At 38.9% G+C, this 15,100-nt stretch overlaps 3 protein-coding genes across 8 annotated transcripts in view; 1 reads left to right on the forward strand and 2 right to left on the reverse strand.

Moving 5' to 3' along the window:
• The window catches only part of LOC117267884 (septin-9-like), a 116,127-nt gene that overhangs the window by 61,127 nt on the left and 39,900 nt on the right, over window positions 1-15,100 (forward strand). The window lies entirely within an intron of this gene.
• On the reverse strand, window positions 1,149-3,931 carry LOC117267888 (uncharacterized). Of its 2 annotated transcripts, XM_078161344.1 has the most exons (3): window positions 3,636-3,931; window positions 3,302-3,329; window positions 1,149-3,167 (listed from the first exon to the last, which is right to left on the reverse strand). In XM_078161344.1, the coding sequence occupies exons 1-3, from the start codon at window positions 3,691-3,693 to the stop codon at window positions 2,357-2,359; spliced, it is 897 nt and encodes a 298-aa protein (XP_078017470.1). In that variant the 5' UTR covers window positions 3,694-3,931; the 3' UTR covers window positions 1,149-2,356. The 2 variants fall into 2 exon arrangements, with proteins under 2 accessions (XP_078017470.1, XP_033499845.1); XM_033643954.2 differs by lacking the exon at window positions 3,302-3,329 and having other exon boundaries at window positions 3,636-3,925.
• On the reverse strand, window positions 4,906-11,535 carry LOC117267887 (uncharacterized). 2 transcript variants are annotated; one of them, XR_013487998.1, is made up of 3 exons: window positions 11,414-11,535; window positions 7,144-9,986; window positions 6,467-6,602 (listed from the first exon to the last, which is right to left on the reverse strand). XR_013487998.1 is itself a non-coding variant. In XM_033643953.2 (2 exons), the coding sequence occupies exons 1-2, from the start codon at window positions 7,359-7,361 to the stop codon at window positions 5,696-5,698; spliced, it is 1,125 nt and encodes a 374-aa protein (XP_033499844.2). In that variant the 5' UTR covers window positions 7,362-8,019; the 3' UTR covers window positions 4,906-5,695. The 2 variants fall into 2 exon arrangements, 1 of the variants encoding a protein (XP_033499844.2); XM_033643953.2 differs by lacking the exon at window positions 11,414-11,535 and having other exon boundaries at window positions 4,906-6,602; window positions 7,144-8,019.

A 15,100-nucleotide genomic window follows, 5' to 3' on the forward strand; every position in this document is an offset into this window, starting at 1 on the left:
TGGCTGAATTTGTTATAAGGATAGTCAGTGGTGTCCATGATGTGAATTCCTGGATATTAGTGTTCATCTGCAATTTTCTGCGGTGGTCCCAGTAGTATTTGTGTTTTACTGAAGTAGCTTATCATACTGTATGTCCTGGATAAGCTATGGTTAAGACTGGGAACATGACCACAAATACTGAATATCTTGTAAAACGATTTGGTTCTGCTGGCAAAATATTATTTACACAAATGTAGATCCCCTCCTGTTCTTGAAGCATTTAAAAAATAATTTAAACAAATAACTGTATATTAAGTAATCTCTTTCACAATTTTACAAGAAACTTTTATGAGACACTATATTTTTTTTATATTGTTTTATATAATGGATTTTGATGATTCATAAGTATATGTGTCAGTCATGTTATCATGTATTGTAATGAACTAATATCATGTTTTACAGATGTCTGAATGTTTGTACTGATTAAGGGGGAAAAAGTTCATGAAAAAAGCTTTTTTTTCGTACATTTCTGATGTAAACGTTGTCGTCGCTCAATACGACAGACATTGGGTCCGCACTATTACTATACTGGCGTACGCCTGTGCCTCACCGAGTAGGCGGAGTCTGCACACCACTTTGACAGTTTCTGTAACCGTCAGATTCGCAGGATCCACTACTTAATATCAGCGGCAGAGCGGCGGTAACGACATCACAACCACATGGCCCATACAAACACAAACAAGTCAATGGAGATTGATTAAACATAGAACTGATGAATGTCAGATTCTGTCACAGTCCTACTGTGAACATCACTGTTCATGTTGTCTCTGAGGAAAGCTACCATGTCTTTTGTTCTATTGGCTTACATTGTTGTTTGTTTTGTCAGCGGGTTTGGTGACGCAGACTTACAGATCACACTCCACTAAAACAGCTTTCCCGGCCCTCACCATAATGTGTTAAGCGGTGAACTGTACTGACTATGATCGTGCCACCAAATGGGCGTAATGCTGTAGTTACAAATGAGAAAAATCCACCAAATGCAACGCCTATTAGAAAATTGTGTTTTCCATTGTGACACACATCAGAATTTTTATCGAGAGCTGGAGGTGGGACAAAACTTGACGGAGGCGGCTTCCTCCTAATTCTCTATGCAGGAAAAACCCTGTAACTGCTAGATTATAGTTTATTAAACACATTTTTTGACATTACAGAAAGAAGACGAAACCATACAGGAAATACACTCCTTTGATAAAATCTTCACTTATAATGTTTTATAAGTGTGTTTTCAGTTATAAACAGACAATAGAACCTTTCACTCATCTATTTATATTTGTCAGTCAGAACAATACATTCTGTTCATCTATCAGCCAGAGGATGAATCAGTAGGGAGTCATTACTATTAGATTAGATATATCACATCATGACAATGTTGGATGAATGAAGCGGAGAGCTTTATAATCATACCATAGCAGTGCATTTTATATACATAAAGCCGTATTGCTCAGTTCCAATAATTTGGAAAAAAAACCCTCTTCTTTATCACAAAGCTGCCATTTTGTAAAGCCCAGATTTTTGGTGAAACGCAACTCCTTAGACCACCCTTCCTGGTATAACATAGAGCGGTCTTTCTGTGTTTGATAGAGCTGCACAATTGATCAAAATATTACTGAAATTGTAATATAGCCAGGTGTAATATCCACATCACTGGAGCTGCAATTTTTTGATAAGGGTGTAATGATGTGTGACAACACACCATTATAAATGAAGCAATGGGGTGTTAAAGAGATGCCCCGGCCTACAAATCATATTCAAGACATGAGGGAGCTGGCTTGTTTGGTACGGTCCTCAGCAAAAATCAGACAGGTAAAATTGTTTTTTAAAGCATGCGCCTGAATGGAGCTCAAAGTCAGAAAGTTTGCAGATTTTCAGTCCAAGCAAATACTGCATCATCTTAATTAATTGATAACCTCCTCATCTCTTGTTGAGGAAGATGTGCTGATCACTGAGTCTAGCCTGAAGTAAAGTTGAATCACTGAAACCCTGCAGACTCGCAGCCGTTCATAACACACAGTTTGAGATGTGTGATTTAAAGCATCACAAGCACATTGTACCAAGCCTAATATCTTGATTTTAACTGAACACCATTCAGACAAAAAGCAAATATAGTGCGCAATAAAATTTAACATGGGTATAAAACAGTGCATACAAAACAACAGAGCAACCCCTGACCTCAGGGGTAAGGAGGTACCTGATCACTTGTTTTCAGTCGGCTTATGAGTCCTGCTGGCTTCGTGGTCCTCATTGTCCTTGAGAAGCATTACCATCTCACCTTGGTTTTGACAATAACTATCTTGTACTCTCTGTCATTTCTTTTCATCTACTTCCTAGGTTGACTCAAAAATGCCAGAATAAAGATAAATAAAAGTAATAAAAGGATACCGGCCATCAAATTATTATTCTGGTTATTTTCTCTGTAGCTGTGTTTGGTCCAGGAGTACCTTCTTTGGATGACGATAAAACACAGCAGTCCAAGGCCAGCAAGGTCACCCCATGTGTTTCTGATCTGGTAATCATCAGCGTTACTCCCATAGCGGTTTCTGAGACGCAACAGTTGCTGTTGGTTTTGTCCCACAGAAAACTCTCTGATCTGTCTCAAGAGGTTAGTGGTGATCTGGTAGGTGTGTTCTGGATCATATGTCCTCTGATTTTCATGATGCTGTGTGATATACACTTGGTCGATCCTTGGCAAAGCTCCCCGTCCTGCGTTCTGCTCCCTGACACGAATGATGATCCTGTCCATGTTTCTTCCCATGTACTCCCTTTGGGGATGAACGACATAGGATGGAAGTTCAACAGGCGTTTCCTGATGGATATTGCCTACAGTGTAGTACTTGTATCTGCTTCCCCGAGGCAGTGGGTCCAGCATCCTCTCAAAGTTGCCATAATGATGTGAGCCGTAGTCTCCTCTGTTTGGGTCAAAGGTCAGCTGTATGTCATCATTAACGTCGATGTCAACTATGTTGGCAAACCAGTAGAGCAGCACAAGGATGTGCTTGGGCACATCTCGGCCAAAGTTGATTCTCTTCAAATCGTCGATTGAATTGAGTCTTTCTACAGCTGTCACAGAAGTCAGGGCAAAGAACAGAGCCACACAGCAACCAGTGACTCTTCCTGACATCTTCATCATCCTGTGTAGATATATGAAATGTTATTTCTCAGATTTTCCATCCTTACTGTACATTCTTAATCCATGTATCTGTAACTAGTGATGTATCATATGATTATTTTCATGATTTGATAGATATATGTTAAATTAGCTGACCTTATTTTGATGAAGCTAACTGTAACACCTAAAGGCAAGAATAACAATCAGGTCTCTCTCTCTAAAAACAATAGCAACAGTAAAACAGACTTTGCTTGTCTGTCTGCTCATACAGAGCAGTAAGAGTTAGGCTATTCATTAGAGCCACAGTCCTCATTCTGTGCAAACATGTTTTCTGAAGTTCATTTGAGGTTAATATGAGGCTTCAGCATCCTGAGTTCATCAAATCAAGTGAGTATCCTCACAAGGAAGACTTGATTCAAAATGCTTCACCAATCATGTGGAATAGTGTCATGGTAAATCAAAAACTAGCGTTTAAAAACTAAGAGCTCACCTGCGTTGGTCTGCTGCTGCTGTCGGGGGTCTGATCTCTGTGTTGTTTGTGAGAGCATGCACAACTCCTTTAAGGTTACTGTTTCGCTGTAAACGAAACTGATGACAAAGCAAAGCTGGAGGGAACAGGAAGTTTCATGATACAGCGGTTTGGTTTACACCTCCTGTATTCAAAGAGAAGTGCTACTCCCTTCCGTGTTCTGTTGGAGTTTACCAGTCATGTGCCTGTAGGAATGCAAAAAAAAATGATAAGGAATGATTCCACAAATAGAGGAGTCATTCTGTGGCTAATGACAGTGAGTGTGTCCTTTGGACTGCAGGGGGAGAATCAAGAAGATTTGTAATAGTGCCTGGTTTATTATTAGCCACTATATACATATCACAGATCAACTTCAAATCACAGTGCACGCATGTTTTATAGGGTGCATTTGTATGATTTGTTACTTTTCTTAATTCATATTTTCATTGTAGAGTTATTAATTCCATGGAAGGTCATTGCTCAGTATTTACTCTCATCCTATATTTACCATGACTGTCATCTGTTATACTAAAGTGACCTACACCAGCACATATCTATGTCACAGCTGTTGATCACCAAACTTTAGGGATCATTGCCTGAAAGCAGAGTGAAATATATGTGACTATAATATTGTTCTCTTTAAAGAGTTACTGGCAAAAAATGTGGTGAATTTGGCATTTTGCTTTTATTGGACAGTGCACGGTAGAGTGCCAGAAAGGATGACCTTCAACAAAACATCCCCAGCTGGATTCAAACCAAGTACATATTCTGGTGCAAAACTGTTTTAACTTCTTTGTTAGACAATTTAGATTATTACTTTATTAAAAGCGATTTTGCTCAAGAAACAAACCAAATTCCACTTCAAAGTATGATTGGAGATAATAAGCTATACAAGGAACTAGAATTTAATATGGATTCAGTAATAGTACAAATTAGATCTGCAATTTAAAGTATTGAAAAACTGTCAAAATGAGGCAAATGTATCAAGATAGGTAGCCAATGGTAGAAATTTTAAACCTCCAAAATACATTTAAGGATTTAAGCAATGGGAAGGATGGGGGGCTGGAGAGGAAAATAACAGTATTTTGGGAAATGGTACGTAAAGAGCTAAAGCACATACTAGGATTAGAGGTTCCTAGCAGTTTTTTGGTGCTTTATCCCTGTACATTTTAGTGATGGATATTTGATCAAAAAGTTATCAGTAGGAACTGGGGTAAAGAAACACCATCAATGAAGGACCAATAGCCAACAATTGTGGAAGACGTCTTTTTAATGGAGAAATTGACACACAGGAATGAAACCCTGAAGGCTCTCAGCTCTTCATAGCACATGGTTTGTATCTCAATCTTAACCAAACACCATTTATAAAAACGATAATACAGTTTACAGTAATTTAAACCTGGACACAAAACAAAGCATACAAGAAACAACTCTTTGTTGTTGTTCAGGGGTCTTGACAGACACACATCACGTGTGGAGATACTTCACTTTCCTCCACCGTGTCAATGTGATGACGTCGCTTTTTATATTTAACATACAATTGTATCATAAGAGCAGGTATAAAAAGTAAAGAGGTGTACATTCCCTTTGTACAAAGACACAAACAGTGATAATCAACATACAGCTTAACAACCAAAACAACTTACAAAGACAGTACAGCAGACTAATCAGTACAGCAGCATATCACCAAAGCCACAACAAACACTATAACACAACCCCTTTAAACCACAAAAGTTGCTTCAATCAGGAATAAGTACGAAATGGATCCTCTTAAGAACTTCACGAATGGACCCCATATTTTTACAAATATATTGGACGAACCACACCATGAAATGATTTTTTCATTATCTAAGAAAATAAAGGATATCTCTTATCCAGTGGGTATGAGACAGAGATATTACATATTGGTCCATATTACTTTTTAGCCAACAGGGTAACAGAAGCTATAACGTCTTTTTTTTGGATTCCTTATCATCCTTAAAAAGTGCAATCATCACACCTTGGTTTAGACATTAATAAAGACCATTGCTCTCCCTTATTTCTTAGAATCTGCTTCGAATGAACAAAAAAAAAATTACTAAAACTAAAATGGTTATAAAAAGGCAGCAGCGCACGCAAGCACCATCACACAAATCATTTTGTCTGGTTTCCGGTGTGTTGTTGGTTTCCGGTCTGTTTGTGGTTTCTGGTCTGTAGTTGTTTTTTGGTCTGTAGTTGTGTTGGTTAATGGAGTGCTTTTCTTGGATCACAATAAACAGTAGCAGTCCAAGGCAAGCAAGTTCATCCCATATGTTTCTGATGTGCCTTAACAGGACATCATCAGCGTTACTTCCATAGCGGTTTCTAAGACGTGACAATTGCTGTTGGTTTTGTCCCACAGAAAACTCTCTGATCTGTCTCAAGAGGTTAGTAGTGATCCTGTAGGTATGAGCTGGATCATAAGGTGTACCCTGGTATTCAGAAGTGTCGTAATGCTGTGTGATATACACTTGATCTATCCTTTGCAAACCTTGCCGTCCTGTGTTCTGCTCCCTGACACGAATGATGATCCTGTCTCTGTTTGTTCCCACGTACTCTGGTGGGGGATCGACAACGTAAGATGGAAGTTCCATGGACGTTTCTTGATTGAGATTTCCAACAGTGTAGTACTGGTATCCGATGTGTCCCAGAGGCAGTGGGTCCAGCAGCCCCTCGTAGTTGCCGTAATGATGTGCACCATAATCACCACTGTTTGGGTCAAAGTTCAGCCATATTATATTGTTATTGTCGATTTCAATTGTGTTGGCAAACCAGTGGAGCAGCACAACACTGTGCTCGGGCACAGCTCGGCCAAAGTCGATTTTCTTCAAATCATTGATTGATTGAAGTATTCGTATAGCCGACACAGAGGTCAAGGCAAAGAGAAGAGCTACACAGCAACTGGTCACTCTTCTTGACATCTTCACCATCCTGCATAGATAATTAAAAAGTTATTGCTTGCATCACTCACTCATACTGTATATTCTTGAATGTATTTTCAACTAGAGATGCATCTAATATACGTGTAATTGATGAAATAAAGGATAGTGTGACAATTAAAAGTCAGGCGGCCATATGAACATTGAAACCAATTTGTTGTTCTTAGAAATGCCTATTGCGGTCAATTTTGACACCCATTATCGGCTACCTAACCGGTGAATTTATAAGGAGAGAAAAAATGTGAAAATACAAGAGTCTGATTGATTCAGTGAGCTTTAGCGCTGCATTTCAAAGCACTACCCATTTCTGGATGGCGTAATTGTAATGTTTTGTTATATAAATGTCTTGCCTTTTAATGTTTTTCTTTTTCTATCGGCTTTGCTCAAAGGGCTATCAGTGATAACAAAGCTTAATGCTTAAGGGGAGCGAGCATTCACAAAGAAGACGAGTTAAATGCTCCACCAGTAGTGTGGAATAGTGCCACGGTAAACACCAAAAACAAAACTAATGATAAGAAAATAAGAGAGCTCACCTGCGTTGTGTATGCTGTTGTCGGTTATCTGAGCTCTGTGTTTGTGAGAGCATGCACAGCTCCTTTTTAAGTTTCGGTTTCACTGAAATGAAACTGACAACAAAGCGTTGCTGGTGGTTACAGGAAGTTTCATAATACAGCTGTTTGGATTGCCTTCTGTATTCAAGAAAAGAAAAGTTGTACTCCCTTTCAGTGCTTTCTTGAGGTTTACCAGCCATGTGTCTGTAGAAATGCGAAGACCTCACTACTTTTATCTGCAGGTTTTAGAGGAATGATTCTGTAGAGAGGGGAGTTATTCTGTGAGTCATCTGGGAATGTTATGGGCAGGTTTAGGATGATAACTTGCCGGAGCAGGTCCAAGTTTAACAGGGAGTGTGTCCTCTGGACTGCAGAGTGAGGAACTAGTAGATTAGTGGCTTATTATTAGCCATTATTTTTTTTTATCACAGATCCATTTCAAATTGCATTACGTAAATGTATCTTAGGCTACATTTTTGTATGTTTTGCTACTTTCCTTATTTAAAAATTTCATTTTTGTGTAATTGTAGTTTCCATTGAAGGTCACAGTTCACTGTTTACTCTTATCTTATACCATAATTGCCATCTTAACCAGTAAAGTGACCTACCCCAGAGCACATGTGGCACAATTCTTGATTACCAAATTTAAGGGATCATTGCCTGAAAGTTGAGTGAAATATTGGTAGGTAAACTAATGTTAGATGATTGTTTTTGTTCTCTTTAATGCTATTGTCAGCCTAAACAAGGTGATGAATTTGGCTTTTTGCCTTATCAGACAGTACACAGTACAGAGCAACGAAGATGACTTGCAACAAAACATCTCTAGCAGGATTCAAACCAGGTATGCAGTGGTTTTAGACCACTAGGTCATCAGGATGCTACTTTTTTAAAAAACTTTTTTGCTAAAATTGATTGACAGTATTTATCATCCATAAAGGAAGATATTTCTATCCTTTTTTAAAGAGTTTGAATACAAATTCTGGTGCAAAATAGTTTTTGAGACTACTACTTTAAGACATTTAAGATCATTAAATGCCAGTTAATCAATTGGCAAAATAGCAGTTAAAAAACAATGTTAGGCCAATTTGTTCTACAAAGCTGATACCTCCAGATATCAGTAATATACTAACTGTGTTTGGGTCTCTCCTGTAATTGTCTGTAGAACGAGGAAGAGTAAAGTTGTCTTCGTGATCTTACACATATAACTTGTACTCATCCAGTTTTCTTGATCTTAAAATAAAAACACTGATATGGGTCTGACTGATAAATTATAGCTTAATAAACACAATTTCAACAAAACTGAAATAAAATGAAATCAATACAATTCACTCTTGTTTTTCGGTAATACATTATCAGTATAGGCTGTCCTTAACAGACCATAGAGCTGTTCACTTATCTGTTTTATTTATCCATGAGAACAATTTACATTCTGTCTCAGACACAGGATGAATCAGCAGGATGTCATTACTATTAGATTATATTTGCTGGAAATTGACACAAATGAAGCCTGAAGCTTTATGATCTTGCCAGATTAGTGCATTGTAATAAACAGTAAAAGCCATTTTGCCTAGTTCAAATACTTTTGTAATAATGAACAATTTCTGCTTTTATTAACAAAGTGCAATTTAGTAAAGAGAGCTATGAAGCTTCACGTGTCCTGAAGACTCAAAGCCTTTCATAGCCCAGAGTCTGAGATCTGCCATTTGAAGTGTTTGGCTTTTTATCACATGCATGTTAATCCCAAGCCTGTATCTCAATCTTGACTGAACTAAAATAAAGTTTTATTGTCTCTTAGAGAAAAAAATAATGCAATACCCAATAAAATTAAAACTAAGGCTGCGATACATAAAATACAGAACAGCCTCTTGGTGTTGCACCGGGGTATTGAGATGTATTCACTGCCTGATTCTCTGCTCCAAGTCATGCTGCTGGCATCATGGTCCTCATTGTTGAAATCCACTACAACGTCACCTTGGCCTCTAAAATCTCTGGGAATGTTGGTCCATCTCTCTGAAGCACCGTCAACCCAATCATTTATTCTGTTTTCATGTCTGGGGTAGTTTACCGGTCTGGAGTTGTTTTCGGGTCTGTTATTGCGTTGGTTAATGGAGTGCTTTTCCTGGATCACAATAAACAGCAGCAGTCCAAGGCAAGCAAGGTCCCCCCATGTTATTCTGATGTCCCTTAACAGGAAATCATCAGCGTTACTTCCATAGCGGTTTCTCAGATGCAAGAGTTGCTGTTGGTTTTGTCCTGCAGAAAACTCTCTGATCTGTCTCAAGAGGTCAGTAGTGATCTGGTAGGTATGAGATGGATCATAAGGTGTCCCCTGATTCTCAGAAGTGTCATAATGCTGTGTGATATACACTTGATCTATCCTTGGCAAAGCTCCCCATCCTGTGTTCTGCTCCCTGACACGAATGATGATTCTGTCTCTGTTTCTTCCCATGTACTCCCTTTGGGGGCGGACAACATAAGATGGAAGTGGCATGGACGTTTCTTGATTGAGGTTGCCAATAGTACAGTATCTGTATCCATTTCCCCGAGGCAGTGGGTCCAACAGCCCCTCAAAGTTGCCGTAATGATGTGAGCCATAATCTCCTCTGTTTAGGTCAAAGGTCAGCTGTATGATATTGTTATTGTCGATGTCAACTATGTTGGCAAACCAGTGGAGCAGCAAAAGACTGTGCTTGGGCACAGCCTTTCCGAAGTCGATTTTCTTCAAATCATTGATTGAATTGAGTTTTTCTACAGCTGTCACAGAGGTCAGGGCAAAGAACAGAGCCACACAGCAACTGATGACTCTTCCTGACATCTTCACCATCCTGTATAGATATTTAAAATATTATTTCTTCCATTATTCATCCATAGTGTACATTCTCAGTCCATATATGTATTTGAAATTGGAGATGCATCAAAAATTATTAACACAATGGCCCTCATCTACCAAAATATTACCAAGATTTTTCCAAAATTTGTTCTTAAGAAAGCTCCTAAGAAAAGTCTACCATAGATTCATATGTGCTTAACTTGCAGAATTGTTTGCACCTGTGTTTTTAAAAAGTTGAATACCTTGCCCTCCATAAGTTCAAAGCACATGCCAGTTGATCCTAATTTGCAAACGACCAGCCCTGCCAAGGACTGCATGGTTGTGTGCACACGGAAATTGAAAAGAAAAGTTAAGAGAATTAAACCAAGAATGCCAAAAGGAGTCTAAAGAGGATGGAGCCCCAGACTCCACCAGACTAGTTCTGAAGTGGAGGTACTTCTGCAGGAAGGGAATGCCAAACAAGCTGTCAGTGTCAGTAGTGCATATAAAATAACACCAAAAAATTATGCATGAGCTGCTATTATTCATGCAGTGAATGCTGTATCCAGAAGGGATGCACAACTGATGGGGAAAAAAACAAAACGGTTTGATCTAAAATAATATATACAAAAAAAGAGGCTGCCCACTGGAGGGGGACAGGCTTGCCCTTGCCATCGTCACTCTCTGCAAAGAGATCTACATGGTCCTGGAAGATGTGTTACCTCTCCAGGGCAAGATCTGCAACATGTTGCAGCAGCAGTAAACGGGCCTTTATGTACTGCTCGGTGGAAATGGGGCTTTAGAATGAGACGTTTATGTCTACATATGGAGCGGGTCCTCTTCCATGGAGTCAGCCATGTTGTTTCTACAGTAACCTGGAATGGACAAATTAAACACTGGCTCTAGATAGGGCCATTAACCGTTTCATATTTTCGTGTTGACGACCGTAATTCTCCTACATGCTTAGCACATTGTAGAAGTTTCAGTTCAGCAAGCTTACTGCTAGATGCCACTAAATCCCACACAATGGACCTTTAGAAACTGTACTGCTTTGTAAAAAAAAATTAAAGCAGTTATTTAAAAACAAAAGGTATCAATGATGAAAATGTTATTGGAATTTAAATCCTATAATATTACACAACTGTAGAACTGAAGAAAACACAATAACAAATCATTTCGCACAAACATGTCCGCACTGTCCTCTTGAGTGTGTGTGTAGATACTGTTCTTACCTAAGCACAAATTCCAAATTAAAAAAAACAAAGTCAGAATCTTCGTGAAAACTGCATGAGCGAGTTTTAAGATTTGTTAAGACTGATTGGTAAATGAGGCCCATAGAAGACACTATTAAAGAATACTTGAGAAAAATCCTTTACCAATCATGTGATAAACTGCCATGTTAAATACTAAACACAAAAGCGATCAGAAAATAAGAGTCCTCACCTGAGTTAGTCAGCTGCTGTCAGGTATCTGATCTGTATATGTTGATCTGTGTGTGTGTGAGAGAGTCTTAGAGCATGCGCAGCCCCTGTAAGTTGCCATTATGCTGTAAACGAAAGTGGCAAAACAAGCAGTGCCAGCGTTACTGGGAGTCTGATTTTACAGCTGATTGGATGAACCTTCCCGATGTAATCAAGAAAAGAAAAGTTGTACTACGTTTAGGTGTTTTGTTTGGGTTTACCACTTGTGGCTGTAGAAAAGCAAAAACAATTTTTATGAAGTTTTTAGAGAAATGATTCTAGAAACGGAGGAGTCATTCTGCAAGTCATCTGCGATTTTTATGAGCAGGTTTATGATGCAAACTAGCCCGTGCAGGTCCAGGTTTGACAATGAGTGTGTCCTTTGGACTGCAGATTGAGGAACTAGATTAGTATTAGTGCCAGGCTTATTATTAGCCTGCATTCACTTATCACAGATCAATTTCAAAACACAGTTTATGTTGAATTTTCATTGTTTTAATTTCCTTTGAAGGTCACTGTTCAGTATTTACTCCTATCTTACATTTACTTTGACTGTTCTCTGAAATAGATAAGTGGCCTACCCTAGTCCTTATGTGTCATAACACTTGATCACCAGATTTGAGGAATCACTGCCTGAAAGCGGAATAAAATATTGGCAGGTATATTATTGTCAGATTTGTTTTGTTCGTTTGTTTGTTCTCCCGCGGTGTATTTGGTATTTTGCTTTCATTGGACAGAACCCAGTAGAGTGCCAGAAATTTGGGGTCGAGGGAAGAGAACGACCTGTATGAAAACATTCCCAGCTTTGTTGGAACCAGTGATGCTGTGGTTCAAAACCACTAGTTCAAAAGGACGCCCATTTGTTTTTGTTGTTTTCTGTTTTCAAGTGAATACAGACATATAAGATCATTAGGATGCCAATTAAACAGTTGGCAAAATATAAGCAGCAAAAAACAATCTTGAAGCAGTTTGTTCTTTAAAAGTGATGCGTAAAGGAACACACTGACACGGGTGTGACTGACAAATTATAGTTTAATAAACACACATGATTTCCAACACAACAGAAAGAATGAAGAATAAATGGAATGCACTCCTGTATTTTTAAAGCTAATACATTATCAATGAAGGCTGTCCTTAACAGACGATGGAGCCGTTCACTTATCAGTTTCATTTATCCATCAGAGCAATTTACATCCTCAGACACAGACTGAATCAAGTCATTACTAATAGAAATGCATAATGTTACATGAATGAAGCCTGGATTATGATATACAGAGAAAGCCACTGTGTCTAGTTCAAATACTTTTGTAATCAAGCTTTTATTAACAAACTGTAATTTTTTAAGTAAAGCTATAGCACTCCCAGTGTCTGTGATTTAAAGTATTTGGCCCTTTATCACCAGCATGTTAACCCCAAGACTATATCCCAATTTTAACTGAACACTATTTATTAAAAAGATGATAAAGTACACAATAAAATTACACACATGGATGCAAAACAAAGCCATCACACCTTGGTTCAGACCATATCTATTACTCTCCCTCACAGGGCAGTGTATCAATTTATACTGATATTGTGATACGAGTCTAGCTATCGTCTTAGATTCTGCATATTCTGCTATGGCTTAAAAGTTGTCTTTTCCTGCTGCATTACATTAAAGTTCTGTAATTTTTTTAACTTACCATTTTACTGTCATTATATCTAGGGCTGGGCGGTATGACCTAAAATTTATATCACGGTATAAATCGAATCCCTTCACGGTAACGGTATATATCGCGGTATAAATTTAAGTGTAAAAGTTATAATAGAAGTGTTTCTGAATGGGTTTTGTAGTCCCTTAGCAAAGCTAAATTGATAGAAAAAAAACAACAACAACAAAAGCAAAGATATAATGTATTTTTTAGAGCATTTATTGTGCAGAATGCAGATCTCAAAACTCAAAATTAAAACCCAGTACTCTATGGTGCAAAATGTCCCCTGGGATCTATATCAAAAGGTAATTTCATTCTTTTAGCAAAATCCTAAATGACTGAGTTGTGTTTTTTCCACCTGGACCTTTATGCTCTGCCATTTCTCCTCTAATCATCACGCTGTAACCTGTGACAGGCTGCTATGATACCACAACTATCACACATTCACATATGGAGTTTTTTGTGGAGCCCCTAGCATCACATAGGTTTACATTACCAATGGTTTATGACAAACTCTCTTGCCGAAAACCAACTCCCGTGTGCGCACAGCGAGAGAGGAGAGGGAGAGACGCTGTGCTGCTGCCAGAGGAGACACTGAATGAGTTCCCTCTGAGCGGTAAGTCGCTAAAAGAGTCTGTGAAGTCCGGGGCTGTTCATAAGACATTAACTCACTCACTCACAAGTTCTCCAGCAACACATGTTGCACGTGCTACGCTAAATCACGGACGTGAACCAGCTCCTCTTGCTCCGCTGTCTCTGTGCTCACAGCCATTTTCACACTGAGGCAGGTGCGATGACGTCATCGACGATAGGACGGTAGAGCGCAGATCTCTACCGTGGGCCAAATTTATATAATTTCTACCGTCTACCGCATATACCGTGCAGCCCTAATTATATCCACATTACTGATTATATATCAAAAGTCTCACTGTGTAAATATTTTGTGAAAGCACCAATAGTCAACCCTACACTGTTGTTACAATTGTGATATCGAGGTATTTGATCAAAAATATTGCATTTGATTTTCTGCATATCACCCTGCCCTACTGTCAGCTACTTTCAGTGTGTATTACCAAATCCAAGAAATAATAAACAAACTAAAACAAATACAAGAACCCAGCAGGCCACGAAACCACCATCATCATTCCAGTCTCTGTGTCTGTTTTCTGAAATGTAGTTGCATTCTGGTCTGTAGTTGATTTGTGGTTCGTTGTAGTTTGCTGGCCTGTAGTTGTGTTCTGGTCTGTTATTGTGTTGCTTATGGGATTCCTGGATCACAATAAACAACAGCAGTCCAAGGCAAGCAAGGTTACCCCATGTGTTCATGATGTGGAGACTATCAGCGTTACTCCTATAGCAGTTTCTGAGACGCAACAGTTGCTGTTGGTTTTGTCCCACAGAAAATTCTCTGATCTGCCTTAAGAGGTTAGTGGTGATCTGATAGGTGTGTTCTGGATCATATGTCCTCTGATTTACGCGATGCTGCGTGATATACACTTGGTCTATCCTTTGCAAAACTTCATATTCTGCATTCTGTTCCCTGACACGAATGATGATCCTGTCCATGTTTCTTCCCATGTACTCCCTTTGGGGACGGACAACATAAGGTGGAAGTTTCATGGACGTTTCCTGATAGATATTGCCTACAGTGTAGTACTTGTATCTGCTTCCCCAAGGCAGTGGGTCCAGCATCCTCTCAAAGTTGCCATAATGATGTGAGCCGTAATCTCCTCTGTTTGGGTCAAAGGTCAGCTGTATATCATCATTAATGTCGATGTCAACTGTGTTGGCAAACCAGTAGAGCAGCAAAAGACTGTGCTTGGGCACATCTTTTCCAAAGTTGAAATCATTGATTGAATTGAGTTTTTCTACAGCTGTCACAGAGGTCAGGGCAAAGAACAGAGCCACACAGCAACTGGTCACTCTTCTTGACGTCTTCATCATCCTGTATAGATATTTAAAATATTATAACTCCCATT

This window comes from Epinephelus lanceolatus, chromosome 18 (assembly GCF_041903045.1).
Source record: "Epinephelus lanceolatus isolate andai-2023 chromosome 18, ASM4190304v1, whole genome shotgun sequence".
NCBI lineage: Eukaryota > Metazoa > Chordata > Actinopteri > Perciformes > Serranidae > Epinephelus > Epinephelus lanceolatus.

Coding starts and splice junctions, on each gene's coding strand:
- LOC117267888 (XM_078161344.1), bottom strand. CDS start 3,693: ATGCTCTCACAAACAACACAGAGATCAGACCCCCGACAGCAGCAGCAG. Junction 3,330..3,635: donor GCAGCAGCAGACCAACGCAG/GTGAGCTCTTAG, acceptor TCTTGCCTTTAG/GTGTTACAGTTAGCTTCATC. Junction 3,168..3,301: donor GTTAGCTTCATCAAAATAAG/GTCAGCTAATTT, acceptor ATATCTACACAG/GATGATGAAGATGTCAGGAA.
- LOC117267887 (XM_033643953.2), bottom strand. CDS start 7,361: ATGGCTGGTAAACCTCAAGAAAGCACTGAAAGGGAGTACAACTTTTCT. Junction 6,603..7,143: donor CAACAGCATACACAACGCAG/GTGAGCTCTCTT, acceptor TTATCTATGCAG/GATGGTGAAGATGTCAAGAA.